At 38.7% G+C, this 16,431-nt stretch overlaps 1 protein-coding gene across 2 annotated transcripts in view; it reads right to left on the reverse strand.

The window, feature by feature from the left end:
* Positions 1 to 16,387, reverse strand: part of ACTN2 (actinin, alpha 2) — a 72,699-nt gene extending 56,312 nt beyond the window's left edge. The window contains exon 1 of one of the 2 annotated variants that reach the window (XM_009329158.1): positions 15,923 to 16,387. In XM_009329158.1, the coding sequence (XP_009327433.1) occupies positions 15,923 to 16,057 (135 nt within the window). In that variant the 5' untranslated portion in view covers positions 16,058 to 16,387. The remainder of the gene's footprint in view (positions 1 to 15,922) is intronic. The other variant, XM_009329157.1, reaches the window with a different exon arrangement.
* Between the last annotated feature and the right edge of the window lie 44 nt (positions 16,388 to 16,431).

A 16,431-nucleotide genomic window follows, 5' to 3' on the forward strand; every position in this document is an offset into this window, starting at 1 on the left:
GAAGTACTGCCTTCCTCCAGTAATAAATAACTGCAAAAACACAGGATGGAGAACTACTGGCAGGGCACTAGCACTGAAGAAGAGGATCTGGGAATAAGAGTGGATCACAGCCTAACCCGATTGAAAAATGTTGTGCTGTTATAAAAGGCAAATACAATATTGGAATGTCTAAGCAGAAGAATGGTGTATCAATATCTGAAGTATTTCTTCCAATCTCCTCAGTGCTGGAAAGGGATTAGCTGTAATACTGTCCCCTCTTTTGGGCACAAAATTCAACAAGAATATGGACCAGTTGGAGAGAATCCATTAAAAGAACAGAATTCTACAAAACTTCATCTATGAAAAATATAGAACCACTGGGCGGGTTTAATCATAAGTTTGAAAAGACGTCATCAACCTTAAATGGTCTCAACCATTTAAGAAGTCACAACAGAGAAGAGAATGAATCAGATCTGTGTTCACTGAAGATAGATAGTCATGAGCTTTAACACCAAGGAGGAAGATTTAGATTAATTTTTAACTCTAGAAGCAGTGAAGCACTGGAAGAAATTGGCTGGGTAAATGTGGAATCATTCTTCTTGGACATCAACAAGAACAAGTTGGATAAATGTGTCGAGAACAGCATGAGCATATTTGCTTCTGCCCAAAAGTAGGGGAATGGACTAAATGCCTTCCCAGATTCTCCCAGTCATACTTTCTATGATGTTCATGGAAGATTCCCATCCTAATTGACATCTACACTGCAGCCTTGAAAAGGGAGAAGAGGCAAGAAGACTCTTCTTCCTTCCAGATTCTGTGGCTGAGAAGCCCTAAAACTTAGGTATATATGTTATCCAAAGACTACAAAATAAGAAGTCATTCAGCAGAAAACAACTTCCTTTTAGGAATCCAAGCACTTGGCATGCAACAGATAGCTGTACATTTTGTTTCTGTCAGGGTGTTCTTCCTGTGGTGATCCTCATTTCCCTCTCCTACTTTCATATGACCCCCTAATTTCTCTTAGCAAAAAGAAATAAAATATTGGAGGAGATTTGTCAGGGATATTTGAGAAAAAGAAAGTAGAAGGGTGAAGACAGAGAATAATAAAGAAACAAAGCTGGAGAAATGTAACAGGATAGAGGAAAAGAAGATTCAAAGTCAATAGGCAGAAGAGTGTTCATGGAAAGTTAAACATAAACCAAATTAAAATGAAAGTGGATTCAATGATCTGTTCTATGGGTACATACATTTCCCGAGGTCTGTATTATGATCCTGGAGAAGAGATCCTGACACTTGTGTTTTCTCCCCAACTTTGCGACAGCCTTTAAGTCATTTAAGACAGGAATTTTAAAAATTTTTTTATTGTTCTAAATGCTGAGCATTTTATGACCCATGATTCCTCATATGGGACTATAAGCCTTTTAACAACAATGGGAGCAGATGTTAGCCATAGCTGAGTACTTTTAAGTGTCCCACTTCTGTATTCAAATATAATGAGAATAATAAACCCTCCATATCCCACAGCACTACTTAGGGGGAAAATTCACTGTTGCTTTTGAGGTGCTCAAACGCTACCCTGAAAAAAAGCCCAATAAAGAAATAGTAGCAAGAAAGATTAGAAAGTTGACAAAACTATAAATATCTTGTAAATAAAGAACTGTAAAATTAATCAAAAACAGAACCTATGGTGAACAGATGGAAAACAACACATAACAATTATCAACATCTTCAGCATCTGTTCTCAGTCATCCAAAGTTAATTCTACATTTAAAAATCAAAGCTAGCTGTTCAGCATAAACCAGTTACCTACTACTGCAAATCTAGTTGCATGCTAGTTACCCTTCCCTCCTTAAACTCTTAGAGAACTATGAAATGTGCCAGCCACTTAGGTATGGAGACAGAAGTCGCTCAGGGAACTGTTAAGAATACCAATGACTGTGAATAACCCCACAGATGCAATCTGAGAAAGAATTTTCACATACAGAAATTGTTTTAGCCTTCACCTCTAGTATGAAAAGTCACTGTCCCTACCTCTCTCTAATAAGGTCAGGTTTGGGCACCTCCAATGAAGCTGCCATTTCTGGTGGTTTAAGTGATGGGGACACCTGTCCCCGAGAGCTAAACTGAGAGTACACCTCACCTCATAGACATTACCCAACAGCCTGCATGTGTTAGCAACCTTGTCACTTATTCACCTGGCCTGGGTTCAAAACACTGACCTAAAAGTGAAAGGTTCCCCCCAGCCACGCATTCCCAACCAATAAATTAAAAGTCCATCTTCAGTACGAGGTTATCTTTCATCGTGAGTTGGGGTGTAGGAGCTATTAGAATATTCCACTTGGAAGGCTTTGCAATACTAAGACTTTTAATTAATATTGTCACCACCTTGCTAAGCGGTGACAAATGTCAGGGGTTTGCAAGTCAGCTTTCTCTTGGATGTGAATGACTATTTTTGCTGTATAGTTTGTTCATTCACATCATATGCATGAACCCTTGAAAGAAGATGGTCACAAACAGCATCCAGGCAATACTCTTTGAGAACCCTTTGTCCAAACGGCAACGCCCGGCTGTCTTACAGCAGCCCTGGATAATTCATTCTAGCTAGATGGAGTAATGGGGAGCAATCCCTTGCTGTTTGCAATGATCTTTGCCTTTTATGTAAAACAACGGGTATGTTAATACCTTGCCATAACAGAATTAAGACCTCTGAATTTTTTTGATTACATACCATTATTCAGTGTATTAAAATGCTCAAGGTACAAGATTAGCACTACAGAATGGTAAATAAATGGTATAATCTGTGAAGTAAATATAAAGTTCTCAAATTACTAACAAATTTCTGAGTTATGATAGCCCCCTTATTAAATTGCTTTCTCTAATGAGAGTGAAAAGACAGGCAGTGAGTAAAGACTCAACATTTGAGTCCTTGCTCTTCCACAGGTTTTTGTACAACTTCTTTCGAGTAGTAAAACCTCTTTACACATCTGTCCAAAATCTTTACCCCACAGTAGAGGTGAAATGTAAATATGCCCTATGGAATAAGACTTCTAAATGCAGAATTAGGAGGGCTTTGTTCATCTCTAAAATTGAGTGATTGTGCAGTATTTTACAGTCTCATGTACGTTTTGCAAATTTAAAATGCTGTAGCAACTGCAAAAACTTTTATTTCACAAGCCTCAAAAAACAAATATTGGTGAAAAAAGTGTCTGTGAATCAAGCATATTCAGAACACAGTTCTTAAATGGGAGTAAAGCTTTAGAAACAAAACAAAATCAAACAAAAAAGGGACTAATGGAACAATACAAATGTGATGTTTTGAATAATCTATTTTTGGTCAACAGCTTTTGTTTTCTTTTATTTTCAGATGTTGATTTTGTATTTCCCTAGAAGGAAAAGTTTATGGACATGTTGATCCCTTTCAATAGGCCATATTGTTTCTAGCATCTAATAATTTAACAATTAACAGATCATGGTAGATGTGGGGTTTTTTTTGTTTTTTTTTTACATGCAACACTGCCAAATTCTGCCCTTCAAAATGTCTCCTACTGAAATCTGCAGAAATAGAGAAGCATCGCCCACAAGGACCTGTGCCTTTTTGATAGAGACACAGTACTCCCACACAGCATGACTGGGAGTGTACAGCATCCAGACTGAACTTCTGAGGACTGCCAACTATTTGCATGCCACAACAGTATTTTCCTCTAATAGGTTAACCTAACTTTAGAGCATACTAACCAAATATTCTCTGTCCCGATACACTGCACTTTGCAGAGATTGAATTTACACTATAAAACCAAGTAATTCTGACATTGCAACCTGAAGTAGTATGGCTATAGCAACTAATATCTTACACAGCATTCCTGATGACTTTACACCACAAAACTTTATAACGCATACCTACAAATAAATCAGTTCACACCCAGTTGTCAGAGCATTAAAATACATTTGCCTTTACACTACACAAAGTTGAGCGCAGCAAAGAAATGTTGTACACATTTTTAGAAAAGCTTTAATGGACTCTATCACCCATGCAATAAAGACTGCATCTTTGCATTTATATAGAAACATATATTCATATCTCATAAAGTGCTGTCCAAGAGATACCTCTCCCTAACTAATCAGGTAGGACACTAGGCACCTAAGCAGAGAGCTTGCAGAGCATGAAGTGTGTAGTTTCTGTTAGAAACTCCAATGTACTGATGCATGCTCCCAAACATCTCTCTTTCATGCACCCTCTCTCTCTTGCTCTCTACAAGTTCTTAGATACAGATCTTGAGTGAACACAATCAAGACAACTCCTAATACTTTTGAAGGCATACTCAATTAATGGAACAGTGAGCTATTTGCATTCTGGTGCTTTCTGGATCACTTTTGAATAAAGTGATATTTGGGAGGTCTCACTGTAAGCACTAGTTAGACAAAGGGCTATATTTAAGGCACGCTTTTTGGATCTAACTACTGAAAAACTAAGAAACACAAGGATGGAAAAAGGTATTTAGTATGTCATGGGACCAAAATATCCAACGAAAAGTTGAACTGTTATAGGGTCGAAAGAAATTCACTCATTTCTACACAGCTCCGAAGGAGTTAATTCTGGAGCACCACCTTCCATGCTCAGCATTTCTACTTCACAAGAGTATCAACAAACCAGAAGGCATCTTCAGAAAAGGATTCACAGTAAAAATGTCAACAGGTTTGGAAGGAACTTTTTCAGCAATGATGAAAGGTTTGAGACCAGCCATTTTTCTGGTTTTCTCTCCCTCTGTATTCTTTTCCAACTGGCCACTTCTTGGCTATTAAGGAACAAAAGCACAGTCTCTATTATATTTGCCTCGCCCTGTGGGGAGTTAAAAACAAAGTATAGGTAATCCAAAAAGGGTCTCGAATACTGTGGTGGATCTGCAAGGGACAAATCTGCAGGTGTGCTTTAAAGGTGAAGTCTATGCCCTTCCTTCTGCCTGGGGCTTTCTCTCAAGTATATTAAACAAAGAACATGCATTACCACTACCCTATCAGTGCCAAATGAACTTCTTATAAAGAGATACGTATCTCCTACTCTCCTTTCCAGTCTCGGGTCCTTCTTCCACCAGCTGTGCCCTACAGTGCTCCTCCTGGTTCCCCAAGAGCTCCTGAACTATCATAGATAGTGCTGGCTAACATTTTTGTTTCAGCAGACACATATTTAAATGACCAAATACTATTTAGAATGAGACGAAAGAAACATTCACACATTATAGTATGGAAGGAAATAAAGGTATGCCCTCTGGAAATAGAAGGATTAATTAGAAGTAGGCTAATCCAGCATTTAGTTGACTGGATTTCCAAATGTCTTTCCCTTGCTTTCTCTGTTGATTTTCTTCACCATGCTGTCTTTATCCAGTAGTTATATACTACATTGCCAGGTGAGTAAGTAAATCCAGTATAAATTGCTCAATACAGTCAATCAGAGTGGGATAAAAGTATGTTCCTATCCAATTTATCAACATCCTTTAAAACACTTCCATAATCAGAAAAGCCTGTCTTCTGACTCATAAAACTAAAACCGATTTTGAAAGTTTTTTCGATTCCACACACCAACACACATCTGTAAGTCCCTGACACCAATAAATGATGGGCGAAGTATGCCAATAGTCAGACCCTAAGATATTTCCACAGTAAATGTCATCTTTGCACTGTTATGTAGTACATTGGAAGATCACCAAATCTAGTTTCACTTGTGATCTAAACTAAGGTTTCAGCTGAGATTCTTCTAGAGAAAGGAAAACCTCATGCATTTATTCCCAATTATGCAACAAAAAGCTCCTCTGTGGCATATATGCCCAGTTACTCAATGCAATATTTCTCAGTACACAAAGCATATAATCTGCCCATATTAATTTCTTTATTATTGTAACTGATGATTTAAAAAAAAAATCAATTTTTATTTCATTCTTAAGAATTTGTTTTTTAAAGAATTAAAAAACTTCTGTTGTCAAAGATACTACTTAAACATATTGGTTTGATTTTTTTAAGCTCTGAAGTTTTTTTATGAGGCATTAGCTATAGAGTAACATTTTCTAAAACATTTAAAATAGCCTGTAAACCAGCAGACTTTCAGAAAAATTCCAGAGTTCATAAATAATTTTTAGTGAGGCTCAGGTTCCTAAATTACTGAGCTTTTCTTAAAAACAGAATAAAAAGCAAAACATTACTCGGGATCTTTGGATGGCTTGATTATATGAAATTTAATTAAGTAACCTGTTCTCAAGCACTTAGCTAAGAATAGATGGTTAAATAACAAACAATGACGGCTGTAACTGCTGAAAGCATAAACACCTGTGTTTCAGACAGTGCAGTGTTGGTAATAAGCAAACTGCTTTGTCAACTAAACACAGTTCTTTGTTTATAGCATATTCCTATTCTTAACGGGAGCCATGCTGGGACCTGTGCTCGGTCATGGAAATTAAGACCATAGACAAAAGGAAAGCAAGCAAACTTCAGCCTCATGTATGGTGTTTTGTTTGTCTTTTAATATTAATGCCAGATGGATGATAAGTGCATTATACATAACATGTACGTGTACAGATATAGCTGCTTGTGGGGCTGCACTGCAAACTACATTACTGAAATGACTTAAGATTAAGAAGTGGTAAGAACAGGGAGTGTTGCTTCAAATTTCTTCAATGATCTGGTATACAGCAGTAGATCATTGTACCAGCAAATGAAGGGGACTGGAAGGAAGTCTATGGATAGGAGTAGAGTCAAAGGTGGTCAGCTGCTCTGCCAAAGAAAACGCGTGGTGGAACTACACTCCAGAGTACAGCTGGAGATGAACTTGGACTACAGAGATTTTCCATACCCTAAAGAAACTCCTGTAAGTGAAATAATACCCCAGAGCTACACAATCATTTATGTACTGTTTTTTAATTTGTATTTAGTGCAGCTGGGTACCAGTTTTCTTCATATTAAAGAGTGCAATGTCTTAAGTCTTGCAGCAGTGAAAAGCTACATTGGTGCCAAGATTAAACATAAAACAGAGTTAAAAAAAAAATCACTTAATGCTAGATGATTAAGCCTTTCTGTGAGTGCCAAAATAGCAGGCTGATTTTCAGAGGTGCAAAATAGACAGAAGTTCCTCCTGACATCAGTGGAAATGCCTGGGTGTTCAACACCTATAAAAAATAAGAGTGTTTCCTTAGACGCTTAAGGAATAATCACAGATGCTAATTTTAGACTAGGGTAGTCACTTTCCACAGACTCCTGCTATGGTAGTGGGGGTGAGCAAGGCTTTTCTAGGGGGGAGTTCAGAGTAGAAGCCATCTGCTCTAAATTAGGTTCTGCTAGTTGTCAAAGTAATGGATGGCTGGACTGATTTTGTTTACAGGTTTTTGAAGAGAAATAAGAACAAGCATCAGATTTCAAGTTGAAGGGATTTTGACAGTTAAGAGCAGTTGGGAGCAAGCATTTGAAGTAAATGGAAAATCTTACTCATACCAAGTACAGTAAACACTTAGCACTTTCATCTGTAAAGCCAGCACATAGCTATTACAACCACTATTTTGGGGATGAAGACATGGACAAAGTGATACGTCCTTGTAACTCAAAAGCAGGGAAAACTGGGACCAGACATAAGAGCAGCAGTGCCCATTCTCGCACTCAGGATGTAAATTCAGGACTAGTTTTCTCAACTGTGTGCACACATGGAAATTTAAGGTCCAAATACAGAAACTAAGTAAACATTAGCCAGACAATTGTCACCTTCTGCTTCCCTCTGGACAGGCCTTCTAAAGAATGAAATGTATTTCTACAAGCTACCATTTCAAGTGGGACACTTTCCTAAAAGGAGAACATTGCATTTCAAAGTCTTCTACCTCTGTCTCTGCAGATGCTCTGTTCCTGCCGAGCAGTAACACCTGCCCTGTAATCCTTTCACATCAGTAGTTTGAAGAGTACTAGGACCATGCTATCTTGGTCTGTATTGAAGAGTTGCTTGTACTGCCAGCAGGAAGAGCTACTACAGAATATGTACAGAAACAGTCACAGAGGGTGATCGTAAGACTGTGTTTGCTGGTTAAATGATGTGGAAAGAGGTAACTTCTTTCTTTAAATACATGCCCAATTTTATCAGGTAGAAAAAGAGCATTGTATAGCACCTGTATAGTTATGATCAGCTTTATGCATCAAGTCTCTCAACATGAGGCATATTTAAAACCAACAAACCCAGTGATATAAGAACAAATGTCACACACCCTTATAACAGCATTTCATGAAATTATGTTCTTCAAACATTGAAGACTTGAAAATCACCCCAAACTAGTAGGAATGAAATTTAATTTAGGAGGAAATGGAGTGCTCTATGTGAATACATTCTCATTCTGGTATCAGCTGAGGGTAAAGAATACATAGCCATAAAAGACATATTCATTCAGAGTCAGCAACTTTTCACTGCTCACAGTAGAGGAATACCACATCAGTTACACATTGTTTATCCCAGCAATTAGGGCTCAGAAGAAATTACGCTTAGCAGTAAAGCCATCCAATACAACTCAACTTTGCCAACTGTGTAAGCACTTTTATATTTGTTGCTTGCGAGGATATAAAATAACACGCAGGAGGGACATCTTTTGACTTGGGACAAAACTAAGCAGCACAAATTCCCATCTAATTCTATTTCACTGACATGCTTCTTCCTGCATCATGTCCACCTGCATTTCAGATACAAATCCAAGGTGTTCTTTTGTAAGCAGGCTCTGCAGTACAACTTCTAAAATACTACCAATATCTATATAGTACTCACTATTCTCTACTAAAGAAAATCCTAATGCTCAGTCTCACTGAAATTAATTCAGTAGAACTGTTCAGTGTAATACAGAAATTACTACTAAACATCATTAAATGGATCAGAATTTATGCAACAGTGATTAAATTTATGTTAGGCGTTTGGTATCTGATTTTTCCATCATAATGATGAAACCCCTTTTGTCTTACTTGTAAGAGGATGGAAGGGCTTTGGTGGAAGATTTTGAAATGCGGTACCCCATTGGCAAAAAGCAGTCAAAATTCAGCTTGCAAAGCTGTCTTAGTTTGATTTGGAAATTGGTGATGTAATCATGATATTTTCTTACTGGGATTCATTAGTTTACAGAATATACCTGAGCTCTGCTTTTGCTTGCACAGGGCTACAAATTGTATGAGCGTGGATTCCCTATTTACTGCAGTCTCGGGGCTGAAAACCCTCAGTGCTCTTCCAAGCAAACACCTCCCATGCCTCTCTCTTCAGCTCTCCAGTGACCCAAACACAGATCCACAGCAAGACGCAGACCTCCCACCCCCAAGAGATTATAGCGAAGTCCACTGCTCAACACACAGCTTTTCTCTAGCTCTTAAGCACCTTAGTTGCAGCTTAGATCCATACTTTCTTCCAATCCCTATTGTCTTACTAATTGGATCAGCATATCTGCAGACATTTTACTATATGAATTTCAGGGGAGGCTGTGGTGTGTATCTGTGAGTGCAGGTAGGAGGTAGCCTTTGCTTCCCATTATAAAATGGTTCTTATAATTTCTTTCCATAACCATACAGTTCTGTTGCTGGCAGATATCTGGGGGTGAGTGGCAACTAACAGCTGAATTGGGACTGTAGGAATTATCCATTTGACAACAGTAACAAAAGCATACAGAGCCTGGAATGGGTCAACATTGAGAGGGCCATCTGAGTTTAAATAGAAAATATAATATTGAGTAATATATTGATTTCTCGCACTTAGTATTGGTAAAGAAAAGCTTCCCATTCGAAAAAACTATCTCCATAAACATTTCTAGTTAAGTGAATTTCATAATAGCTTTCTTTGAATTTCGCTTCATACACCAGCACCACAGTATTCAGAGCCCTCTTTAGCTGCACACCTTATTGACAGCTTCCAAGACAGAATATGAAGCACACTGACAAAATATGATTGTTCCACTATCCTTTCAGCATGCTCCTCTCAAGCACCATTCCATGCAAGTAACATCAGCAAGAGGAATTTAACATGTTACTATTTTAACAAGCACTAATCTCTTAAGAGGCCAATCGTACAGAACAAGCCATAAACACATCCCATATTTCTATACAGAGTCCCTCTACCCTCATGGCAACTCTTCATAGGACTAGAGAAACTGCAACTCCATGCCCTTCCATTGCATCAGTATCTAATATTTAGGACAGTTATAGTATATGCTGAAAAATCAAGACATGCTGTGGCAGAAAAAAAATGAAGTCTGTCTATTGACTATCAAGTATGGAGTCAGACCCTATATGAGGCCATCTACCACTGAGAAGGTCACTTAAAGAGCACCCAGGATTTAAAGTGAGAGATGTTTTATATGTGTGTTCTTAATACTAGAGGTTTTGGCATCCACTGTTTGAAAAGAAAATTCTTGATGCACCTGGAGGAGAAGCATGTGGCCTTGGAGTGCTGAAACTTCTTGTTACCATAAGGCACACTCTGCATCTATAGTGGCATATATAATTTGGTAAGACAGTCACAGTACTGGCTGAATAAGATAGAAAATAGAAAAAAAGAAGTCTAAAAAGGTGAAATTGTTTGCTTTTCTATCTATTAGAAAATCCTGCATTTCAACCTACAGAATTCCCAAGACACCTACGTCATCATAATTCTGTGCATAAAAGGTAAGGGAGGCAGAGAATTGCAGTGTAGGACTCAGTATAGCACATGATTTTTCCACTGACTATCATTCCGCTTTCGACTGGAGGATTTTCCTCCTAACAAATTAAATCCCCTCCTGAAATTAGTCCGAAAGCTACTCAACCCAGGACCCCCATCTTTATATGAAATATCCAACTGTTAACAGGTAAGTACTAGGAATAAGTAATGAGAAGGCTGATACTGTCTTAGAAAGGAGCGTACCTTTTGCCTCCCTCACACCTCCTACACTCACTGCTGGCTCTCACCCAGACCCTGTTCATGTTGCTCACTTGCAGAGCGGAATCTCTGTGCCTTCTCAACAATCCCACTGGTATTCCACGTGGGTAAAAAGTGTGACCTCATTAAAAATCCTCAAGAGATGGGTGTTTTCTGTGCTATGGGAGCTTAACCCCAAGGCTGATTATTCAAGGAAAGAATTTTGCACGGTCTTAAAAAAAAACCCCACAAACAAAAAAACCCCAAACACCACCCCCCAAAACCCACACCCAAAACCCCAACTTTGATTATTTTCAGATAATCTCAGTAAAAGAGCAAGACCTAGCCTGGAATGCCCTGTACACACTGTAGTTAGTGCTATATTCTCCATGACAATGATTTCAATCCGGAGCCTGTAAATCCATGAGGAGTGGTTCTACAGTACTGAATTTTGCTGGTGACATCCAGCCTCTCCTGCCAACATTCTTCTGCCTTACATTTCTTTTTCATTCATTCAAGCTTGGGTATTTCTCTTCTTCTCTTCCTGGTTGAAGAACGAAGCTGTTTCCTTCCACTACTCCATCTGTCTTCTCACTCACCAGCAGACTTCTTTCAGGAAGAGGTTTCTGATAAGAAATCAATTTAGATTCCATCCATAGAAGACCATACAAACTTCAGAGTGAATCCGGGACACTGACTGTAACTCTATTTATAGACACTGAAGTCAGACTGAACACAAGGTCAATTTCTCTTTCAGGCTGCAACGAACCTCTCGAATCTGCTGAACTTAATGAAGCTGCAGCAACACTAGAAAAAGAAGGATGTTGTCCGTAATTCATAGTCCTGGTAGCTTCTTCCAAATAATTTGCCATATATGTGGCTTCCAAATGCATTTTTTTTATTTGCAAGGACAACAGGAGTTGTGTTACCAGCCAAAGGAGGTAATGCAGATAAATCCTTATGGGTCACACTGAAAATGTAATCTGATATGTACTGCTGAAGACTGGAAAGACACAGCTTCTTTCGTAAAGAACCTTTTCCAAAGTCCTCACTCATGCACAGCATTCAGTGTCATCAAGAAGATTTGCATTCACAAAGAATGCAATATCAAGGTAAATAAACATTCTGAGTCTTCTTGTTTATTCTATACCAGTGTAAAAAAACATCAAAATGGTCAGAAATTGCATTGACACCTACATTAAAACCCTTCTGCATTAACAAGGCGGTGGTATCAGGGCCATACAGCACGCTAGAATAAGATCATTCATCTATAATAATACCAGTAAGGCAAGCAGCATGTTTCCAGTTCTTTCCTTACATGTGTTAGTGCAACAGTGTCAGAGCCATGTCTGAATGACTGGAGAAGGCACATATGAAGTATGTGGAGCCAGTTTAGCGCTTTACAATACAACTGTCCTGAAGAAGGGATCACACCTGTTTCACAACCTTCAGATCATTATCCTGAAGGCTTAAGACTTCCTTGAAAAACTAACAAACCACATTTCATGTCAAAGTTTAAAAAAGCACACTCCTGTAATAAAGTATTTATAGCAAAAGTTACAAAGAGGAAAGAGTACCGTTTAACACACAGCTCACTAAGTAGTGTTGGCAGTTCAAACACGTTGCAAACAATACAATACGTTTGCATTTTGAGTAGCATTGTTGTGCTTGGTTTCCTAAGCTAAGGGACACTGCATTTTCCTATGTTCCTTTTAGTTATACTGAGATACAGGCTAGTGAAAACTAAAAGGTTTGTGGAGTTTGTTGAACTCTTTTTGGAAACTTAAGAAATAAATTTATCATGGAGAGAAGAGAAATCAGGTTTTAAGTCTTCCACTACGAGCTAGCATGATTTTACTTCCACTCCAGTCTAGCAGGGTAGGGACTGAAAGACAGCTAATCACTAGCCTGACATACCATAGAACCTACCACTTCTGTCAGTTGTTACAAATACCACTGCTGTCCTCTTTTTACCAATGGGAAAACCAAGGGCTGAGGTGAGCTGACCTTGGCTAAGGTTACAGAGCAGAGTGAAGAAGAGAATCCCACTCCCTCTGGCCAGACCTTTTGATTTCCAATAGATCTTTATTTCTGTGTAGTACTGAAGAAACAAGGGGCCACTTTCATAGATCTTTCAACTGCTGTTTAAGCACACGTGGCCAGTGGAAGCGTCCTGGGTCAGGAACAGATTTCAGAAGTTTCCAATCTCGTGGTTGCCATCTACACGTTCAAAAGACACCAAGGCTGTAGTTCTCTAATGAGTTCCTACTGAAGACAGCATGTCCATCCAAAATACAATTTTTTTTTGTTATTTAGTCTTTCTTTAAAGTTGCTGCCTGGAATTTCCAACCATATGATCCTGTTTAAGTTTTTACCAATAGTGTCTAATACAGCAAATGGTCAAATTGTTTTATTTTCTTGATTGCTTGATTTGACACAGGCTAAATGTTACCCCAACTGAAGCATTTAAGTTATTGTTCACATTCAGAGAGACAGAGCTAAGCCACAACTCAGCTTCCTTTTCTATAGTGTACTTCATATTTATTCTGACATCTGCAACCACCAAGGAGCCTGGATTACAGCAGACCATAATACTCTATGAACCATGGTTATAATTAGGCGTCACATCCATTGTAATCCTATGGACGTCATCATGTGTTACCAGCATCTGTTGACAGATCTCATACCAGGCATATCACTGAAATGGCAAGTCTGGAGAGGGCAGCCCACAATAGAAACAATGGCATTTATTTTTGGTTTGTTCCAAGACTGTCTAATAGAAAATATATGCTGCCAACTGCCAGGGCTCCACTGAGATCACTTTTCAATATTACATTACCAGTTAGAACAAAGATCTGTGCCCATGTATCTGCAATCTTCTCCTGATGAATAAGGAAATAAAGAAAGCACTTCCTGCAACTGCCTTAGCACCAATTAGAAAAAGATAGAAGCCTTGAAATTTTATAAAGTTTATCAGGCCCTTTATCATAAGAGTACTTATTTTTCATGTAATAATAAATTCAGACTCCCTTCCAAGACAAGGAATGAGGATCCCCTCTCCTAAATTTTATTTAAATGTGGTATCACTTTAATATTAAAACGAAGCCCTGGGAACTGGCAACATAAAGTAGCAAAGCTACAATCTCCCTACTCTATGGAAGTAAAGCACAGTCTGCTTTAATTTACCGATGTGGAAACCTGACTTTCTGCTGAAACACTGTCTGTTTGGAGGAATGCAAACAAAAAATTTGCTATGGGGTCTTATACTAACTACTCCTTGCTCTTCTGTAAAAGTCGAGACTTACTGTAAACATAAGAAAGCCTACAGAATCCAAATTATTTTTTATCATTTATCTGCATTGTAGGAAAACTGCATTAGAGTGCTGACTATCTAGTAATCTGTCCATTATTTCTTTATTTTGAAAACAGCATTCCCTGAAATGCTGGACAATTCAATCCTAATCAGATGTAACCACGACCTGTTACAGCCGAGCAGTGGCAAATCACTAAAGCACTTAAGCACTAAGAAAATTTCCATTCTCATTATAAAACATAAAAGAATAGTTCACCATCTAAAGAGTGTCAAATTAAAACAAATGTCAGTGTTGATGAGTACGGCTTACTAATTGGTTAGGAGTTGCAGCAGCTGGTAGATCAAGAAAAGTGAACTTCAACCTAGCCCAAAACTTCTCCCACTATACTCATGCAGCAGGATCCGATCAGGTGTGAATGCAGGAAAATGAATAAAAACAGCTAAAACTCACAGGAGGAGGAAGCCTACAAATGAAAACTGAGAGGAAAATATTGGCTTTACCGATTTTAATGGAAAAGCAAACCCATTGGCCCCAATGATTCTAACAGCTCTTACTTTTATAGCTATACTTTTATAGTATAGCTTTTATAGAAGCTGTGACTGTAGCAGTGGGTCAGACTCTGTCATCAGATATAAACTGGCAACTTCTACTTAAGTTTTTGAAGTGAGCTGCTCATCTATAGCAAAAAGCATATTCAACCTTACTGTCTAGCGTGCCGTTTCTCTCTCTCTCCCCCCCCCCTTTTTTTTTTTTTTTCATTCTTGTAACCAGCAGATAACTTTTTAATCCCAGATCTGTCAGCTGTGACTTCAACATCACCTTTTACATTAGGAAGTAACAAATCCTTTACAATATTTCATCTCTCTTCCATATGCTGCTTAAAACTCAGTGTTGTGAAATTAGATATTGCAAATATTACTAAAGTACCGAACCATTCACAAGACTGCTGATGGGATTATAATCTCTGCCTATGTTCAGACAAAGAGCATGGGTAGTACTTGCTGGCATAATAGTTTTCTTACACCTAAAAGGCAAGAAGCATCTCCTCTACGATGGTATATTCCAAGGAGTTTACAGACCCGTTTTTTCCCAGACAGTGAATTGGCATATGGGAACCTAATCATGAAATACAGTTTTCCAAATCTAGCCTGGATATATTTCTAGGCAATATTTTCCTTCTCAGATGATTCAGTCAGAATTAAGAGTAAATTCTAATAAGAGCTGACTCACAAGATCACAATTTCAAAAGTGATTTCTCAGTCTGCTCTCAGAAATACTGCAAACTTTTTTTGCACACCAATTCTGAAACACCTCATTCATCTTCCTGTTTATAATTGCAATTTACTGTTTCGGAAAAGCAACCAGGCACACACATCAATTCAGTCTGCTTTCCGAAAGGAAGACCCAGGAAGTGAAGTTAAAACTTACTGAAATACTAGTATATAAATCTAGAGGTACTGACAGAATATTTCCAGTGCAATATAAAAAGAAACTCCTGACTCATAAATTAGTTTCATTTTACATAGGTTTCACTTAAGAATCCAAAAAGCAAACGCTTCACCCTCAAAATATGGCATAGCTAATATATTTTATACACATCCTTTATACGATGTAAAATACATTCTCTTACAAAATTAGAACCCCTTACTGCACAGCCCTGGCAATTCCAGGTGCAGCACGGCAATAACAGAGGACATCATTCCACACAGAAGCACATACACAGACACACATTACTTTATTTCCAGACCTTCCTTTGCTGTTTCTCCCATGCTGGGTCCAGGAGCAGGTCCCTGTCCCATTCTTCTTCTTGGGTCATGTACTCATCTTCTTCATAGTTGTAGGTGTACTGCATGTTTGTTTCTATCTGGTTCATGCTATTCATGCTACCTGGGGATCAGCTTCAGCTGCTGTGGCTTCTACTGTGTTTAAATGTATATATATTTTTAAGCTTAGTTTACTTGCTGATGGGTTGTAGATAGCGGTGTCTTTTTTCTGCCTTTTTTTTCTTTTTCCAAGGTGACAGGGAGTGACTATTGATGAGTCTTGCTGAGAGCAGAGGCTGAAACTGCCAGGTAGGTGCTGGCCTGTGGTGACCTTCCTTCCCTCTCTCTCCTGCCCTCTTTCTCTCTCTGCTACCGCTGCTGCAGGTCCCTGCGGCTGACCCTCCGGAGAAGCCCAGCGGGGCTCATTGCTGCCGCTTATTATCCCCGCCGGGCTGTCACGTGGCGCGGCGGCGGCGGCTTCAGCCCCGCTCCA

Source organism: Pygoscelis adeliae, unplaced genomic scaffold (assembly GCF_000699105.1).
Source record: "Pygoscelis adeliae isolate BGI_AS28 unplaced genomic scaffold, ASM69910v1 Scaffold77, whole genome shotgun sequence".
In the NCBI taxonomy this organism is placed as follows: Eukaryota; Metazoa; Chordata; class Aves; order Sphenisciformes; family Spheniscidae; genus Pygoscelis; species Pygoscelis adeliae.